The sequence below is a fragment of the Eriocheir sinensis genome, chromosome 52 (genome assembly GCF_024679095.1).
Source record: "Eriocheir sinensis breed Jianghai 21 chromosome 52, ASM2467909v1, whole genome shotgun sequence".
NCBI classification, from domain to species: domain Eukaryota; kingdom Metazoa; phylum Arthropoda; class Malacostraca; order Decapoda; family Varunidae; genus Eriocheir; species Eriocheir sinensis.
The window spans coordinates 8,224,132-8,244,129 of NC_066560.1; the positions used below are offsets into that span (position 1 = coordinate 8,224,132).

Genomic DNA, 19,998 nt, shown 5'->3' on the forward strand with positions numbered 1-19,998 from the left:
TTATTGCTGTTTTCTATCCCTTTTTGGTTGTTATTTTCAGTCTTGGTTTTCTATTAATTTTTGGTTGTTATTTTCATCCTTCTCGCAGTGCTCTCTATCTGTTTGGCCTTGTTGCAGTCTTATATCCATTCTGTGTTGTTATTGTCATCTTCATTGCATTTTTTTATCTACTTATCGTCGTTAATTTTACCATTATTGCAGTTTCCTCCATCTCGGTACTCTGTAATGATGAAGTGTGTTACCTCGCCCACCTGTCAGCCACCCAAAAAAACAACCGACGTAGATCCTCCCTTGCATTAAAAGAGAATATTGAACGAACATAGTGTATATATTTTACAACGCCTGTTTTTTTCTCTACTTTTCGCTTATGAGGACCAGTGACATTGTTGTTTTTTATTTTGTTTTGTTTTTCTTATTAGGTACCTTTGCCGTTAAAAAAAAAGTAGCATGATATAGGCCTATTTTTAACCCTTCGGCGTCTTCCTCTTGCCATAAAAAAATACAAATTAAGATCAATGAAATGAGTGGGAGGGGCTTATTCACCGACCCAACCAATGCCGTGGGTCGAGGAGGGGAGTAGGCGGGGCTAATCTGTCACTTAACCAATCATATGCGGCGATAAAGAGAAAAGGGGCGTGGCTTATCCGTCAAGTTAATCTGAATTGGGTATGGTGATGACTCGAGCATGGTTTTCCTTTTCTGTGGATGTCTCTTCTCTTCCTCCTCCTCCTCCTCCTCCTCCGCGATAGGGGTTACAAGTAGGTCCTTCAGCGCCTAGGGAGGGAACGGAAAGAAGGGCGAGGGGAGGGAAGGTAGGAGGACACATTAGCTCTTTCACTCCCCTCATTCACCGACTTGAGATGTCTACTGTTTAAAACTCTAAATGGCCTCTCCTTCCTTCCTTCCTTCCCTACTTTCTTCATCCCCTCCTTCCTTCTTTTCGTCTTCCACTAATTCACTCATTTATTCAATCTTTTCTTTGCCTCTTCCTTCCTTTCTTCCTTTCGTTTGCCACCAATTATCTCATTCATTCAATCTTTTCTTTGTCTTTTCCTTCCTTCCTTCCCTTCCTACTTTCTTCCTTCCGTCCTTCCTTCCCCCCCTCCTTCCTTGCTTACTTTCGTCTACTATAAATTCACTCATTCATTCAATCTTTTCTTTGTCTCTTTCTTCCTTCATTCCCTTCCTCCCTACTTTCTTCCACCCTTCCGAACTTCCTTTCTTCCTTCTTTTCGTCTGCCACTAATTCACTCCTTCATTTTTTTCTCTGCATTTTCCCTTTCATTTTGTTTTATATGTATTAGTACTTATCCGTAACCTCTCTCTGTTTCCTTTCATCCTTCCTTCCTTCCTTCCTTCCTTCGCTTCCTTTTACTTTATTTACTTACATACGTCTCTTCATTTTCCTATTTCCCTTTTGTCTCCTTTCCTTATTCCCTGTTTCTGCCTTTCCTCCTCCACCACCACCACCACAGTTAGTAGTATATGTGGTGATGATGGTCGTGATAATTGTGGTGATGTCGGTGGTGGTGGTGGTGGAAGCCAAATTTACCTTTTCCACACCTTGATGTTTCCATTGGTTGACAGAACTCCTCCTCCTCCTCCTCCTCTTCCTCCTCTTCTTCCTCCTCCTCTTCCTCCTCTTCTTCCTCCTCCTCTTGAGTGACTCATAAGCACCAGGGGGACGTGACACTTCGGCTTGCGACACACACACACACACACACACACACACACACACACACACACACACACACACACACACACACACGATGAAGAGATAAAGTACCAACGAGGGAGGAAGATGAATGGAGGGATGGATGTATGGATGAGAGGAGGAGAAAGGAGAGGAAGCAAAGGGAAGGGAGGAGGAGGAGGAGGAGGAAAGGGAAACATGGAAACATGGAAACATGGAAACGCAGGCAACAGAAAGCCTATTGGCTCATTACGAGGTTGCCCGTTCTGGTGATTTAATCTGCTCGACAGCCTGGGGCCTGGGGAGCAGATGAAAGCACCTCGATATTGAGGAGCAGATGAAAGCGCCTCGATATTGAGGAGCAGATGAAAGCAACTCAATATTCAGTTTACTCCCGACGCAGCGAAGTGACGGTCGATTCTATATTTGAAGGAGTTGATAGTATTCGCATTTACTACTTCTGAAGGAAGATTGTTCCAGTGACGGATGACTCGGTTTGAAAAGAAACTCCTTCCGATGTCTGTGTTACATCGACTAGACTGAATGGGTAAACCGTTATTTCTAGTTCTTAGGTTGGTTTGCAATTCAAAGAAATTGGAGTAATCGACGTTATTGAAATTTTTTAGATACTTGAAGACTTGAATCATATCTCCTCGTAGGCGTCTTTTCTCCAATGTAAAGAGATTGAGTCGCTTGAGTCGTTCCTCGTACGGTTGAGCCCTTAAGGTTGGTATCATTTTCGTGGCGCGTCGTTGAATCCTTTCCAGTAAATCAATGTCCTTTCTGTAATTAGGAGACCAGAACTGTACTGCATACTCGAGGTGCGGTCTTACCATGGAATTATACAAGGATAGCATCACGTCTGGCGTTTTACACTCGAAGTTCCTCGCTATGAACCCGAGCATAGTGTTGGCTTTGTTGTATGCTTTTTTACAGTGATTCGCGTGTTTCAGGTCACTGCTGATAGTGACTCCAAGATCCTTTTCCTCCTGCATCGCTTGCAGAGGTCTCCCATTCATGATGTATGTGTGGTTACTATTTCTGGACCCAATGTGCATGACTTTGCATTTGTCAACATTAAAGTAGATGAAGCAGAAAAGGAGGAAAAGGGAGGGAAAAAGGGCCTTGCTGTTTTAGGCATTCACCATTTGGCAGGAGGAAAAGGTGAGAGAGAGAGAGAGAGAGAGAGAGAGAGAGAGAGAGAACAGTGTAACCAGTGAGGCCGGATGTATATACCCAGAACGCTCCCATCTCAAAAATTCGCTCCCTCTTCAACCTTTTCCCCTTCCCTTTCCTTTTATTTTATTTTTTACCTTCTCCTCCTCCTCCTCCTCCTCCACCCCTGACAGGTAATGTGGTCGGGGTGTCCCAAAATATGTCTTACCTGGGTAGAGAGAGAGAGAGAGAGAGAGAGAGAGAGAGAGACCCCAGACCCTCCTCCCTGTCCCCATCAGTTGGTGAATGAATGGAATTCCTCCCCCCTCTTCCCCCCTTCCTCCTGTCACCCCTCCTCCCCCCTCCCCCCTCACCCCCTCCTCCCCACCACCACCACCACCACTTGGCTTCACGTCGTCTACCTTCAACCACACAGCTTCCCTCCTCCTCCTCCTCCTCCTCCTCTTCTTCCTCCTCCTCCTCCTCGTGTACTCTCCTTATCTCTACTTATCAGCCCACGTAGACCTGAACTAAGACCACAAATACCACCAAGCAGAGATGATGATGATGATGATGATGATGAGGAGGAGGAGGAAGAGGAGGAGGAGGAGGAGACACTGATGATGGTGATTTTGGTTACGGTCTCTCTCTCTCTCTCTCTCTCTCTCTCTCTCTCTCTCTCTCTCTCTCTCTCTCTCTCTCTCTCGTCGTGCCCTTGGAAGCAGTGACGTCAGGAGTCTGCATTTACCTGGGAACACCTGAGCATGAGTTGGACACACACACACACACACACACACACACACACACACACACACACACACACAGACAGACACAGAGTTTATATTTATTGTAACGTACTGTGTGTGTGTGTGTGTGTGTGTGTGTGTGTGTGTGTAAGCGGTGTGCCAAGCCAGCCAGCGAGGAACGAACAGGATACAGTCATCACCTACACCACCAACCACCACCACTACCAACCATCACCATCACCAGTCACCATCACCACCACCACCATAACCTCCCCGCACTTAGAGGGGCGCTAATCACAACGCTGTTAAAAATGGACCACTTCCTTAGGCCTCTCTCTCTCTCTCTCTCTCTCTCTCTCTCTCTCTCTCTCTCTCTCTCTCTCAACCAGCTACCTAGTCACCCAGTCAGCTAGTCAGTCAGGCAGTCAGTAAGGCAGCCAGTCAGTCATTCTCACGTTACCTCTTAACATACCACAACATATTCACTTTTATTCCTTTTCTCTGTGTGTTTCCTTGGTGACTAACGCACAACAGTAATAATAATGCTAATAATAGTGAATAAATAACCCTTCCACTGGCAGGTGTTCGGTCAATCAAGGGACAAAACAAGACAGACCGCAGCCTCTCTCAAATCCAGTTCTTTCACCAACATGCCCTCAGCGACACCTTCCCTCACCCCTTCACTCTCTCTTCCCTTGCTACTCTATTTTAGGCTATTCAGGGCTTTGTGTTGGCTCTCTATTCTGCTCTAGTGTCAAGGCGGGAGGTGTGGTCCATCGGGAGGGTGTCAAAATAGCGGAAACGTATGAAAAGTGGGATTTCTCTGACATATTGAAGAGAGATTTTACAGAAGCCGCAAACGGGCCATCTCTAGTCCCCTTCCTTTCTCCTCCTCCTCGTGTCTCTCCCGCTCCCTGCTGCTCCTCGTCCCTCCTCCCTCCCTACACACACACACACACACACACACACACACACACACACTTTCACCCCCGCCAGCACCCTGAACAACGCCATTCATTCATGCTGACAGGTTCCAGAAATCGCACGCACAGATGACTAGCTAAAAACTGCGAGGGTAGAGTAACGGGGTATTGAAACCTTTACTACTTGCCTTTGTGTTCTGTGTTACGCTGTCGGGGAGCTGAGGTGCTCAACGTTGTGCTGTGGGAACGTTTGCTCTGTGTGTGGGGGGGAGGGAGGGATGGGGGGGGGGGTTGTAGCCTTAGGGGTTGATGTGAAGGCGAGCTGGCAACCCGCTCAAGACTAGACTGAGAGGAAAGACGGTCATATTGGCATCCAGTCCAGATCCATTCACAAGTTTCACCCTCGAGTAGCCAGTCAGCCGCCAGCCAGTCAAGCCTGTTCTTGGGGGCCGAGCGAGTAGGAGAGAGGGAGAGGGAGAGCAGCGGGGAAACAACTGTCTATTGATTTTTGTTCATTCATAAATAGCGCCCGTAGTCCCCTCTCACACACACGCCTGTTATTATTATTATTATTATTACTACTGTTGTTGGTGTTGTTAGCGGAGGTGAGGCACATAGCAGCTGTTCAGATTCCAATGCTCACCATCACCTCCCTCCCTTCTTCCTTCCTGCCCCTCCCTCCCTTCTTCCCTCCTCCCCCTCCCTCTTTCCCTTCCCGTCTTCCGTTCATCGGGGTATCCGGGTATTTCCCCTCCCACAGCTACGCACTTCCGGCCTTATGTTCACCCCACTCGGCCCTTCCTTCGTTTGAGCCTCCTCGTGTCCACTCCCGGCGAGGAATGGGGAGGGAAAACTTGTGAACGTGGCGCACCTCTGTCTGGAGTGGACGTGCTGTGTGTCTTATGTGAAGCTGTGCCTGTCAGTCTTATTTTGCGGCTGTTTGATGTTACGTGGTGTGTCTTGTGTGTGTGATGTGTGATGTTCTAAGGCATATGAGACCCCGTTCCTGTGATATTAGTGAGGTGTCTTGAGTGAACGTGGTGTCTTGTGTCTGTGGGGTTAAGTGATGTTCTAAAAGGCATATGAGACCCCGTTCCTGTGATGTTAGTGATTTGTCTGGAGTAGATGTGATGTTAAGTGATGTTCTAAAAGGCATATGAGACCCCGTTCCTCTGATATTAGTGATGTGTCTGGAGTAGATGTGATGTTAAGTGATGTTTTAAAAGGCATATGAGACCCCGTTCTTGTGATATTAGTGATGTGTCTGGAGTAGATGTGATGTTAAGTGATGTTCTGAAAGGCATATGAGACTTCGTTTATCTGATCTTAGTGATGTGTATTGTGTCTGTGGTGTTAAGTGATGTTCTGAAAGGCATATGAGACTTCGTTCCTCTGATCTTAGTGATGTGTATTGTGTCTGTGGTGTTAAGTGATGTTCTGAAAGGCATATGAGACCTCGTTCCTGTGATATTAGTGGTCTGCGCGCGTCTGTGTGTGTGTGTGTGTGTGAAAACGTGGGTTGAGGAAGGAAGGTAGACAGACCAGCAGCCATGGTTCGCTGGGAGAGGCTCTCATCTACAGGAAGGTTGGTCATTAATGTGTGTCCATAGCCCATATTCTTAACCGTACCGACGACTCACTTCACCTGTCTCAAAACCCTCTCGGAGAAGTTACATGGAATTCTCAAAGGCTTTCTCCTCCATCTATTTCTACAGGCTAAAAAGATCAGTTGGGTTCTAATGAGCGTTTGTTTAAGTTCATGGTACAGAAGAAGGGTCAGACTACCACCAGGGTCATCAAACTAGCCCTGGAAATGCTCAAAGCTCCATGGAAAGCCTTGTTAAATATGTGTATAAAAAGGAGATCAGTTGGGTTCTAATGAGCGTTTGTTTAGGTTCATGGTACAGAAGAAGGGTCAGACTACCACCAGGGTCATAAAACTAGCCCTGGAAATGCCCAAAATTCTTAGGAAAGTCTTGTCAAATATGTGTATAAAAATATCAGTTGGGTTTTAATGAGCGTTTGTTTAGGTTCATGGTACAGAAGAAGGGTCAGACTACCACCAGGGTCATAAAACTAGCCCTGGAAATGCCCAAAACTCCTAGGAAAGCCTTGTCAAATATGTGTATAAAAATATCAGTTGGGTTCTAATGAGCGTTTGTTTAGGTTCATGGTACAGAAGAAGGGTCAGACTACCACCAGGGTCATAAAACTAGCCCTGGAAATGCCCAAAACTCCTAGGAAAGCCTTGTCAAATTTGTGTGCATGGGGAACGAATAGTTTGAGAATACTGTTTTGTGATGCCAGCATAGTTTACACGACTTTAACACCTTGAACGGAAAAGTCACCCATGAAAAAACAATTCATTTTTACCTTGGCCTTGGAAAATATATAGTACTAATAAGAGTCTGTTGATACGTTTAAGAATATGGACCAAATAAGTGTTCTCCTGTCTCCCTCCTCATGAGTCCTGCCATTATTTCTCCGTAAGTGGCCCAGGTGTCATTAAGGTATGCATATATGGATCTTATAAATATACTTGTTTTCAGGACCCGGACCGTATTTGATTGCTGCGAGTTGGTGAAGTTATTTTAAGTATATTTTCTTGTATGTTTTGGTCTTAGGTGTGGTAGGATCTATAATATTGTATGGTGATGTTCTTTTAGGTTTGGTTATTTATTTTCGATTTTTAGCCTATTTCCGGTCCTCCTTTTCCTCCTCCTCCTCCTCCTCCTCCTCTTCATGATGCTTCCTTTTCCTCATCCTCATCTTTCCTTTTCCTTCTCCTCATCTTTCCTTTTTCCTCCTCCTCATCTTTCCTTTTCCTCCTCCTTATCTTTCCTTTTCCTCCTCATCTTTCCTTTTCCTTCTCCTCATCTTTCCTTTTCCTCTTTATCTTTCCTTTTCCTCCTCTTCATTTTTCCTTTTCCTCCTCCTCATCTTTCCTTTTCCTTTTCCTCCTCCTCCTCATACCTACATCCTTTTCCTCCTCCTCCTCATACCTACATCCTTTTCCTCCTCCTCCTCATACCTACATCCTTTTCCTTTTCCCCCTCCTCCTCATACCTACATCCTTTTCCTCCTCCTCCTCATACCTACATCCTTTTCCTCTTCTTCCTCACTCTTCCTTTTCCTCCTCGTTACATCCTTTTCCGGTTCTTCTCTCCAGTATCAGAGGAAGCCTTCTGTCGATTCATTTATACTTCTCTCCTCTATTTTCTTTGTATCTGATTTCTATTTAACAATTAACCCTCGTCTTTTAATTTTATACTTCACATCTACATATCTTCCGGTTTTCTCAAGGACTTCGAAGGCTGCCTCTCACTCTCTCGTAAGTCTTAATTATATAGCTCTGGGAATTTCTGGTCCCTTATGGTATAGAATTATGTTTATGTTATATGTTCTAATTCTGCCAGAGAAAATGCCACCACCACCAGGTCACAAAATTATAATGAATTCCTATACTAGAGATTGCATTATTAACACACTTTTCTATGTTACAATGATGTGTTTGTCAGTGCATGTTGGCTTATTGAAATGGCACCATCACCGGGTCGACACAAGCCCTAGTGATAGCATAATTAATATACTTTTCTATGTACATTGACGTTTTTTGTTGTCACATTATGGTGTCTCCTAATGCTTGTTGATTTATTGAAATGACAGCACCACCAGGCCACAAATGAATCCCCATATAGTTATAGCATTATTAGTATAGATTTTTTGTATGGTGGGGCACCTCGTAATACCTGTTGGTCTGTTTCAGCGGCAACTATTTGGTTAGGTTAGGTTAGGTTTGTTGAAATGGCCTCTAGTGATAGCAATATTGATATAGTTGTCTTGTATGTGGGGCGCCTCTTAATACCTGTTGGTCTGTTTCAGCGGCAATTATTTGGTTAGGTTAAGTTAGGCTAGGTTAGGTTAGGTTTGTTGAAATGGCCTCTAGTGATAGTATTATTGATACAGTTTTCTCGTATGTGGGGCGCCTCTTAATACCTGTTGGTCTGTTTCAGCGGCAATTATTTGGTTAGGTTAGGTTAGGTTAGGTTTGTTGAAATGGCCTCTAGTGATAGCATTATTGATATAGTTTTCTCGTATGTGGGGCGCCTCCTAATACCTGTTGGGTTGTTTCATCAGCAACTAGGCTATTTGGTTACTCGTAGGTTAAGTTAGGTTAGATTAGGTTTGGTTTGGTTTGTTGAAATGCCCCCTAGTGATAGCATTATTAACACACTTTTCTATGTACGATGGTGTGTTTGTCCTCCCACTGTGTCGCCTCCTAATGCCTGTTGGTCTGTTTCAGCGGCAACTGTTTGGTTAGGTCAGGTTAGGTTAGGTTTGTTCAAATGACCCCTAGTGATAGCATTATTAACACACTTTTCTATGTACGATGGTGTGTTTGTCCTCCCACTGTGTCGCCTCCTAATGCCTGTTGGTCTGTTTCAGCGGCAACTGTTTGGTTAGGTTAGGTTTGTTGAAATGCCCCCTAGCGATAGCATTATTAACACACCTCTATGTACGATGATGTGTCCCCTCCAACTGTGGCGCCTCCTAATGCCTGTTGGTCTGTTTCAGCGGCAACTATTTGGTTCGAGTGCGTGCTCAGGTGATGATGCGTGATGACAGTACAGGGGGTTGGGTGCCCATGGGTGGGGGCGGCCTCTCCAACGTGTCTGTCAGGAAGCGCTTCACCCACCCCGACCTTGATGACTCAAAATACGAATATATCATTTACGGCAAGAGAATATCAGATCAGACAGTAAGTAACGCCTGCCAACTGACTGCATGCCTCCTGGTCTTCCTCTCTGAATGTTATGACTGTCTAAAAAGTACCTGTTTCCTGTGTGCTTTTGGGAATCATTGAAAATAACTTAAACACTGATAAAGACTTAGACAATGCTTAAGAGGTAGTACTTTAGAGAATCATTGAAAGTACTTAGATTATGCTTTAGACTACACTTTAGAGGTAGTACTTTAGAGATTCAATGAGTTTACTTTAGACAATACTTAAGAGGTAGTACTTTAGAGAATCATTGAGAATATTTAGATAATACTTTATACATTATTTTAGAGAGAGTACTTTAGAAAATCATTGAGAACACTTAGAATACTTTAGAGTTTAGACAATATATACTTTAGAGGTAGTTCTTGGCAATCATTGAGAATACCTAGAAAATACTTTAGGCAATTATTTAGAGACAGTACTTTAGGGAATCATCGAAAATTGAATCTTGCACCTGTCTAAAGAGTATCTGCCTCCTGTATAAGTTAGAGAATTGACTAGAAGCACCAGACTTTTAAGATTTTTCACGTGAGGAGAGACTTTCCAGAGAGTGAACGGAAAGTAGGAAAGTACTTCTACTGTCCTCTTGTGGGAGCAGCGGTATAGCAATATATATATTTTTTTTTAGCAGCCTCCTTTAATGTAAAAAAAAGAAAAGTTAGGTAGAGGCAGAATCTATTATATGTATTCAATCTACTTATAATTACGATTTGTCAGAGAATAAATAAATAAATAAACTAAAACTATGCCAGAGAGAGAGAGAGAGCGCTTTCTGGGCAGAGGCTGATTCATACTAATGGTGTCCAGCGGAGTGACCACCTTCCACTTGGCCTATCACAAATACATGTTATCTAATACGAGTGGCCATACCGAACGCGGGTCGCGGGTTCCCTCCAAGCTTACCCACTCGCATTAGATAACGTGTTTGTTCTTGCCGCTGACCCGCTAGGCAACCCGCTACCCTCTACCCTTACAGTTGCATTACTTTGTTGAGGGCTGCATCGAGTTTTACAGAAATCCTAGTGAACTGCGTCTTTCATGTGTTAGTTCTGTATGTACACAATTACGATCCCTAATAAGCTGTGCCCTTTCTGAACTTCCTTATTCTCTGTTTCAGGTAGTACTAAGTTGTACAATAATAATAAAGGACTTTCAGTACTACAAAGTGATGCCAACCTTTCACCACTGGAAGACGGGGGACATGAAGTTTGGACTAACATTTCAGACAGCGGCCGATGCAAGAGCTTTCGACAACGGCGTCCGCTTGGCTCTGGATGACTTGCTTGAGGGTCAGTAACTAGCCTCTCATTTTACCTCTTTCTCTCTTTAACCTGTCCGCTGCGGTTGGCACGGATTTGGCTTTCACTGGTAGCCTGGTAACGTGTACTCCCAGGTCTTTCTCTGCCTCTGCGGTGGATAGTGGAGTGTTTCCCATGTGGTATTGGTGTGCTGGATATCCCTTCACTGGTAGCCTGGTAATGTGTACTCCCAAGTCTTTCTCTGCCTCTGCGGTGGATAGTGGAGTGTTTCCCATGTGGTATTGGTGTGCTGGATATCCCTTCACTGGTAGCCTGGTAATGTGTACTCCCAAGTCTTTCTCTGCCTCTGCGGTGGATAGTGGAGTGTTTCCCATGTGGTATTGGTGTGCTGGATATCCCTTCACTGGTAGCCTGGTAATGTGTACTCCCAAGTCTTTCTCTGCCTCTGCGGTGGATAGTGGAGTGTTTCCCATGTGGTATTGGTGTGCTGGATATCCCCTCGCAAGGTACAGGGCTTTACATTTTTCTTCATTGCAACGATGCTAAATTGTCGTACTCTGAACATTGTATTTATCATTTTTAGGCTCCAAGACAGTCGTAACCACACAAAACACGATAGAAATTCAAAGTTATCGTTAAAACTGTTAAATATTGATGGTTTTCCTTCTTTTTTGCTATGGTTATCGGTCAGAAAATACGAAAATGCAATGCGCTGAGTACGATAATTTGGCATCGGCTGTTCTTGTTAGAAATCAGCTGTCAAGGGGTTAAAAAATCTGATACTGTAGTGACCATCTGGGTATGATTCACTATTTTACTTCCAGACTAGTCATTCGTTGCTTTATATATTACTTTTGTTTCATATGACTTTTCCACATGCAGACACTGGAATTCATTTAGCCACCCCACAGCTTACACTTGCTTTCCTTTCCACTTATTTTTATTAAGTACATCAACGCCATAAGCTTGCTCTTCCAAATGTCTCCTGTTCGCACCAGCTTTATCATGCATACCGGTACACTCTCTCTTCTCATTTTTTCATTTAACATCCATATTTTCCATCATGGGGCTCAACTGGCTATAGTCCATATTATTAAATATATCAGCACCTCAATTTGCCTGTTTAACCCGGTAGCAGCGACGGGCCAAATTTGTGGCTTTACCGTGTAGCAGTGACAGGCCAGATTTGTGGCTTTACCGTGTAGCAGCGATGGGCCAAATTTGTGGCTTTACCGTGTAGCAGTGACGGGCCAGATTTGTGGCTTTACCGTGTAGCAGCGATGGGCCAAATTTGTGGCTTTACTGTGTAGCAGTGACGGGCCAAATTTGTGGCTTTATCATGTAGCAGTGACAGGCCAAATTTGTGGCTTTACCGTGTAGCAGTGATGGGCCAAATTTGTGGCTTTACCGTGTAGCAGCGACGGGCCAAATTTGCGGCTTTACCGTGTAGCAGCGATGGGCCAAATTTGTGCCATGATATAAACTCCAAAAAATAGATGATACATAAACTGATCACAAATGCTTTGATATATATTATGAAATGGTTTGTGTGAGTGATGATTTTTTCTCATTTTTCTCGCTTAGAGGGACCATTAAGAAACATGATCCACGCTGCTACTGGGTTAAAAATCATCTTGTAGAAATTGCTGGGATTTCCATGGGCTGTTTAGTGATCCTGGTGATAGTTTTTCGTGACTTCTGCACCAATAGCGGTAATAATCAGTAATGAAAACCTGCTTAATCTTTACTGTGGTCTTGGGAAATAGTTGCATTGGGAGCCTGATATGTTTAAAAATATGGGCGTTAGTGTCTCTCCCTCTCTTAACGATCATATACTCCCTCCTCCCTGATGTGCGAGCCTGGGTTCGATTCCCGGGCGGAGTGGAAAAATTTAGGCGGCTTTTCCGATACCCTACGCCCCTGTCCACCCAGCAGTGAATGGGTACCAGGTATTAATCAGGGGTTGTGTCCCGTCTCCTAGGATCTGTTCCCTTCTCCTATAATTCCTTCCCCTCCTGTCTCTCTCCGGCATATGCCCACAGATGTTGCGCCGACTAAACAAAACTTTCCAACTTTCCTCCCTGATGTTGCATACCGGGGTACTCTCTTGTCCCTAATCTAGTAATGCCCATCTCCTACCTCTTGTATTTACAGTGTCTCAACTTGATGAAAATGTTCCTCACTCTAAGAAGCCCTGCAGAATATCCCTTCAAAGTCTCTAAGGGTACCTCTCGTCCTATCAGATGATGAAGTGTGTGTGTGTTTCCCAGTCCTAAGTTCCTTTCCGAGTTCATGTAAGGGTATGTAAGTGTAGTCCGTATAATGGATTGAACATTTATCCAGTTTGACATTGAATTCTAGGTCTTCAGCAAGGATGTACGTAAGGTATTTAGCATACTTAAAAGTGGATGTCATTTAACCGGTTAATTTATGTTCTAAATAAGTAGTTTTGGTGTTAGTGGTGTTCAGGGGCTCATGTGGGGGTCCGGTGGTACTCAATCTCTGGACTATAATTTCAAGAGAGACTATCCTGCCTTTCCGTAATGAACACCACTGAGTGCCGGGAATCGAACCCGAGCCTTCCGAGTAGAAGCCAGGCAGCATACCAACTAGGCCAACGATGAGCTAAAAGATCACCTCGCCAGAAGTGTTCATTACGGATATTTTCACTGTGTTATTGCAGTTTCTCTAATATCCTGCCTTTACTTTACGTGAATTTCAATCTTTTAAAGTGGAGCTTAGGTTCAGTTTTATCAGATTCATGAAGGACAGTGTCAGGTCAGGTGCAGTAAGAGTGCATGTTTATCTCACATTCAGATCCTGCTGAGAGCTTTTTCCCTCGCCACTTTCATCTTCATTGTCATGTTTAGCTGACTTGCCTTTTTCTCCCTCCGCTGCTAACTTGGGAATGCCTCGGTGAGTCTTTATAGCTACAAAATGCTCTTTTTTTATCATTACTGTCACTGTTATATAACGTTTGTATTTCATGACACAAGCTGACAGTTGAATGTCCAAAAACTTATTCTACCTTGATAATTATTAAATTCATAATTCAGATGTATTAATTACTACCAATAGAGAATGTCCACCTCTGTGTTATCACTTGTATTGTTGTCATATTACCCAGACATTTTTCTTCAAAGAGAGGCAAATGAAAGGCAAAAACAAATAATAAATAAATAAATCAGGAATGAAGAGAATGTTCTGTGAATGTTGATTTAGTCAGCAGATTCAAACCAGCCTCTGTGAATTGAGTATTAGAGGGTTAACTGTAATTGTTGTCTTTAGAAAACATTTAAATTACAACATTATTTTGATCTGCAGGGAGAATGTACATTTTAGCATCATCCATATAGTTCACGGCACACGGCAACACTATAATCTGGTGAATGTGTGACGTGCTCTGGCGCTTCCATGACGATGAGAAGACACATGAAAGGGTTGATAAGATAAATGACGCAAGAGCAGGTGTAATGCGGGGAAAGCTGAGAGATCAATAACCTCGTAACCACCTGATTCACGAGCAACACATCAGTTATTACAGGTTATTGATATCTCAGTTTTCCCTGCATTGCACCGGAACAACAACAAACCTCTAGAAAAACTGATGATGTGTATTTGGGACGGGGAGTCAGAGGGAAATAAAAGTTGACATGCAAGTAAAGATTTCATTGATGACGGTATATTTTTTCCCCCCACAGGTCTCAATGACATTCCATCCTACCGCCACGGCCCGGATTCAGAAAAAGTATTCGTGGTAAGTAACGTTCATGGGTAACACTGTAGTTTACGAGTCACTGGCACTAGGGGGACCAGATAACGGGAAAGAGTCTGGGCAGGGGAGAGATTGCATGTATCCAGTATTTTTATTTGCCAACTTAAGGCTAACTATATTGTTTTCTGTGTTATACTGAAGCGATCCACAGCTGCAGACAAATGTTTTATCCACTTGTAAATTCATTGTGGTTTAATAGCCTCCCTCCGTACAGTAAGGCAGTGAGTCATTTTTTCCTCTTGTTCCTCACCCACTCCTCTCTTCTCCTTTCTCACTCTTCTCTTCATTCTCCTACTTTCCCCCTCTTTCCCCTCCTCTCCCCCTTCACTTCTATCCCTCTTCTGTCCCCTCCTCACTCTCCTGTCACTCTCCTCCATTGGTTCCTCACTCATTCTCCTCTCCCCCTCCTCACTCTCCTATCTCCCCTCTTTCCCCTCCTCTCCTCTCTCCCTTCACTCCTCAAAATCCCCTTCTTTCTCCCTTCGTTTCTCCTATATCCCTCTTTCTCCTCACTCCCTTCACTCCCCCTCTCTCTCCTCCTCCCCACACTTCCTTTCAATCTCCTACCTCCCCTCTTTCCTCTCCTCACTCCCCTCCTTCCCTCTGTTAATTGTCATTCACTGAGAGGCTACTGTTATGTATTTAGTTAAGAAAAAAGAGAACATTTGTCTGCAACTGTACCGGTGATGAATGTTTTGTTTGTCTTGTTTAACCGATTCAATAAGGACAATTTTTTTATCTTGCATGTGATATTGTTTTTCTTTGTTTCCTTAGTGACTTCTCCAGATGTCTTCCGCCGTTGTGCAGCACGAGAGAGCCTTGCCATTAATAACCAACCTTGACAGTGATGGTGATTTGCAGACTGTCCATCTTCCCCGAGTGGAGAGAGAGAGTGGAGGCTCACGGTCATCGTCGGGGTCGGTCACCACCAGCAGCAGCCGTCACACACCCACCGTTACTCCTATTCAGACTCCAGACCACCCCCCTCACCACCACCACCACCACCACCATCACCACCACCACCACCATTACCCACCGCCAGGAGGAGGAAGTGGGGTGGGGGGGGTTGGATCAGTGGGAGGAGTCGGCATATCCACAACAAACACATCTCCTTCTTCTACCCCCCCCAACCTACCCACCACAACGACCGGGACAACTCAACCCTACCCCCACCCACACACCAACCACCACCATGACTACCTGCACCAACTAACCTTTCTGCCCAGACCCAAACCCCCCCTGCCCCCCAACATCAAGCCTCCAGACAAGCAAATAGAACTGGAATGTGATCAGAAGCCTGAAAACCCTCTTGATCTCCCTCCAGACCAAGACAAGACAGACATTACTGGAGACCCATTTTCTTATGTCCAGTTTGACCGCGAGAACCCCCAGCACCACTACAGCTACCCGGTGGTGGAGGGACTCAAGCCGGACAAAAGGGACACGTCATCGCTAAAGAAACCTCAGAATCTGGAGCTTGGCCGGGCGACTCCTTCACAACCCATGGCTGCACCTCAGCTTCCCCTCAAAAGACAAATGAGAAAGGACAGGAAGAGCAGAAAGACCATAAAGGCCCGCTGCAAGCATTGCCAAGAAATGTTCACCTACGACACCAATTCACGAGGCAGCTGTGAATTCGCCCCAGATTGTGTGCGTTCAGCCATCGACACGCTTACTTGCATCACTTGTGCACAGTGTATGTTGTACCACTGCATGAGTGATGCAGAGGGAGATTTTGCACACCATCCATGTGAGTGCGGGGGACCCGGCGGCACAGCAGATGAGTCGTGTGGGCGGAGGTGGCTGGGATTGACCCTGTTGTCCCTGCTGGTGCCATGCTTGTGGTGCTACCTTCCACTACGAGCATGTCACCGGTGTGCTGTTGCCTGCGGCCTGTGCGGTGGAAGGCATGAGGCCTCCTGACTCACCGCCCCCATGCATGCCCCAGAGGACGAAGAGGAGGATGAGGAGGATGACGAAGACACCGTGTTCACGGTCACAGGAAGCCCAGCACTGCACTCCCCCCAACCATGGGGGGAACAGGGGGGCGGCTCCCACCAGGCAGGGGTGGTATTGGGCATGTATGTGGATGGCTGAACAGTGCTGGGAGATGCCTGGTTAAAGTTATGTAGCCAGTGAGGCATTGTGACTGGGACAACAATGTCCACAGTGTTAACTCAGAGTGTGAGGGTGCTGCTAGCTGGCACAGATGTTTGTCAAACAGCCTAGTGGAAAGAAGAGTGTAACTGTGTGATACAAGGAGTGTGAATGTTACCGCTTTTGACTAAGTGGCTAGAAAGGACACAACGGTCTGAGTGTTCTATGTACCTGACGGCCACACTCCGGCCTCAGAGAGTGTGTGTGCACGTGTGCGTCCATGTGCATAGTACACACTCTGCCGTACATGGCCAGTTCTAAACTCTTGCATTTGGAAACCCTTGTTCACCTATATGTGAGCTGCTGTGTAAGTGGTGAGTCTGTCCGCCTTGGCCTATTTAATAATCTAAAGGGATCCCAATTTTTCAAGGGCTCAGGAGAAATTGTGACACCCTTTGGAATTGCTGTGACTTTTTGTATGCTTTTAATTATTATTGTGATAGATGTTCTATATATTGATAGCTTTAGCTGGCCAAGACGGACAGGTGGCCAAGGCAGCTGGACTGTCACGTGTCACATAATACCTACGTGAAGGTCTCACTTGCGTTTGCCTTACATGCCAACACTTTGTGTTTAGTCTTTGGGCGAGGATTAGCGCCGTGGTCACCATGTGTATGCCAGACAACTTTATCAAGGGTTTCCTTGTCATTTTAGGTGCTAAAGCACAAATCATGGACTTTATTTTTATTTATTTTGAGTATTAAAAAAATCAGTTGTGTTGCAGTTAAAAACAATTTTCTACACAACTTTGTATATAACATGTGTAAGGCAGTTGCACTGTGAAACATAAAATACAAGGTGGTTTGGCTTCTTTAAAATCAAACTAAGGTAATGATGTAACTACATAATGTAGTGATCAAATGATAAAGACTAAACTTCCAAATTTCATTAATGTACGGAACACTAGCGGCACATGAATCAGTGCCCCGTGGAAATCCTTCAACTACTGTTGTCACAATTACTGCATATATTGATATCCCCTCATGTATGATTACCAAGAAGAGGCCAATTTTGTGTACAACCTAGATGGTGGCCCAGCAGCCCGAGGTCACACCCAAGATGACCGCAGGCCTCTCGGGTGTTCCTGCGCAAGGATGAGACTGACTGCCTTCCTCTTGGCGCCTGTGACCTGGGCTGACATAGATGTTTTTGGTAGTGGCCGTTTGGGAGCGGCTAGGTCGTCACCCAGGCAGGGTCTTGGATCAGCCTGAGGCTCCGGATACCTAACATTATCTTATTTTGAGGTAAAGAGGTGACTCAAGGCAGCACCACCCTGCGGGGCGACCTGGGGCTCGGCTCCCTCACCCGCCACTCAGCCACCCTAGTCACCAACAAAATTGCAACTAATGTCAGCAGTCTATCATTTTGTTTTCTTTGCAACAATTTTAAGCAAAAAGTCACAAAAGCTGTAGTTTCATTTTACCTCTATTGAAGGTGTTACTCTTCCTCTTACATACGTACTACCTAAGATTTATTTCGACTGCACTGTTTTCAAGTCATTGTTTCAGTGTCTACTTTCGTTTCCCTTCGTGAGTCCTGTCTAAATCATTGTCACGTATAGGATGTAACAAAAAGATTTTATGAAGAATAATGACAACCAAAGACATATCCTATAACTATAGTGTTTTATCCCTCTGTTTTGTTGAGCTCTGTTTTTTTCAATTCCTTGTGGTCCTGGGAGTGCAACCATTACGCAACGCTTTTGTTTTGTTTTCAGACTCCAGAACATCAGGTTTTTCATGAACACATTATCTTGTATAGAACAAACTATTGAAACTCCTTATCAAAACCAACACCAGGATTCACTGTTTTGGACTGAGCTTCATCGTTACTCATCGCCGCATCCACCATTGCCCGTCGAGTCACATGGTAAATGGATGAACATCTAAAAAAATATTAATCATTGTGCATATTTGGTTCCACTCAATTTCCATATCTCTACGAACCCTCACTTTTACAACACTCAATTTATAATACTGCTTGCACACACGACACACATGTTCTTCACCTCCAGTTTCACCAATTCTCTTACTCAGTTTTTTCTCCTAGTTTTATCTTTCAAAAACTCATTTATTTATCACAACCAATTTTACGAAGCAGAGTTTTTAGCTGATTCATAATATCGCTTTCATAGGCGATACAAAAGTTCTTCATCTTTAGTCTTGCCCATTCCCTCATCTATTTTTTCTTCCAACCTATCTGACAATCGAGAGAGCCCGGGTTCGATTCCCGGGTGGAGTGGAAAAACTTGGGCGGCTTTTCTGATACCCTACGCCCCTGTCCATCCAGCGGTGAATGGGTACCAGGTATTAATCGGGGGTTGTGTCCCGTCTCCTGGGATCTGTTCTCTTCTATAATTCCTTCCCCTCCTGTCTCTCTCCGGCATATGACCACAGATGTGCCGACTAAACGAAACTTTCCAACTCACAACCTATCTGTCAAAAGCTGTCAAATTCTGAAGCACATAATTTTACGAAACAAATTTCAGCTGGCCACAGGTAGGAATTAGGGTACAGAGGAGCTGACAGAAATGAAAAGAAGCAGAACACAGTGGAATTGTGCTTGACTTGTAATTAATGGCTTGTGAATTGGTATGCAGGGGAGGTGTATGGTATGTGTCGGACAAGCTTGAGGAAGAGGAGGAGGTTGGCGTGTGGTGGTGACTTGTAACTAATGGCTTGTGAGCTGGTATGCAGGGGAGGTGTGTGGTACGTTTCGGACAAGCTGAAGCAAGAGGAGGTTGGCGTGTGGTGGTGACTTGTAACTAATGGGTTGTGAGTGTGCGTACAGGAGAGGTGTGTGATAAGCGTTGGGCAAGCTGGAGGAGGAGGAGGAGGTTGGCGTGTGAGGGTGGCTTGTGCGGGTGACCTCCATTTCCTCATCCCCATCCATACCCTCTCGTCGTCCTTTTTCATTCTACAGCAAGGGTGGCAGATCAAGGGCAAAAAAATAAAACATCAACAAAAATATCCCACTAGACGCTGCTCCAATAGTAGAAATACGAAAGAGAGACCAAAAAGAGGTTAATTTCAGGTGGAAAGGTGTCTTGATACTCTCCTCTTGAATGTGTTCCAAGTCCATTCCTACCCAGAGGTGCTGACGCCAGAATCCAGATGTCTACCAGAGCCTCCAGGAGTTGTAAGGAAAGCTGCATCTCAAGTTACGACATATAAGGGATGGAAAAGAACTAAATTTGCAGATAGTATAGATGCACCTGTTTTGTATAGCTGGTGAGCCTTGGAAGTATATACAGATACGGGTATGGAGTTCTTGTTGAAGGTGAGGGTGAGTTTTGCACTGTAAATTATTTTTCTCAAGACTATTTGCCTTGGAGTTTGGTTCCCTTTTTCTTCTTTTTCCTTCATCTTCTTAGTAGTAGTAGTAGTAGTAGTAGTAGTGTATTAAACAAATTTTCACATTTCTCCAATTTTATTTGTGTTTAAGTTTCAATCACAGACTCCCGAAACCTCTGATTCTGACGACACAAGACAGTAATGCAAAAATGAT

The 19,998-nt window shown here is 44.6% G+C and overlaps 1 protein-coding gene across 5 annotated transcripts in view; it reads left to right on the top strand.

Moving 5' to 3' along the window:
* The window catches only part of LOC126983027 (sprouty-related, EVH1 domain-containing protein 2-like), a 40,449-nt gene extending 22,342 nt beyond the window's left edge, over positions 1-18,107 (top strand). For 3 of the 5 annotated variants that reach the window (XM_050835453.1, XM_050835452.1, XM_050835450.1), the window contains 4 exons: positions 9,093-9,276; positions 10,418-10,589; positions 14,261-14,316; positions 15,196-18,107. In XM_050835453.1, the coding sequence (XP_050691410.1) occupies positions 9,127-9,276; positions 10,418-10,589; positions 14,261-14,316; positions 15,196-16,257 (1,440 nt within the window). In that variant the 5' untranslated portion in view covers positions 9,093-9,126 and the 3' untranslated portion in view covers positions 16,258-18,107. Of the gene's footprint in view, positions 1-5,793; positions 6,103-9,092; positions 9,277-10,417; positions 10,590-14,260; positions 14,317-15,108 lie in introns of those variants that run through there. The other 2 variants (XM_050835451.1, XM_050835454.1) reach the window with 2 other exon arrangements.
* Positions 18,108-19,998: the final 1,891 nt, after the last annotated feature.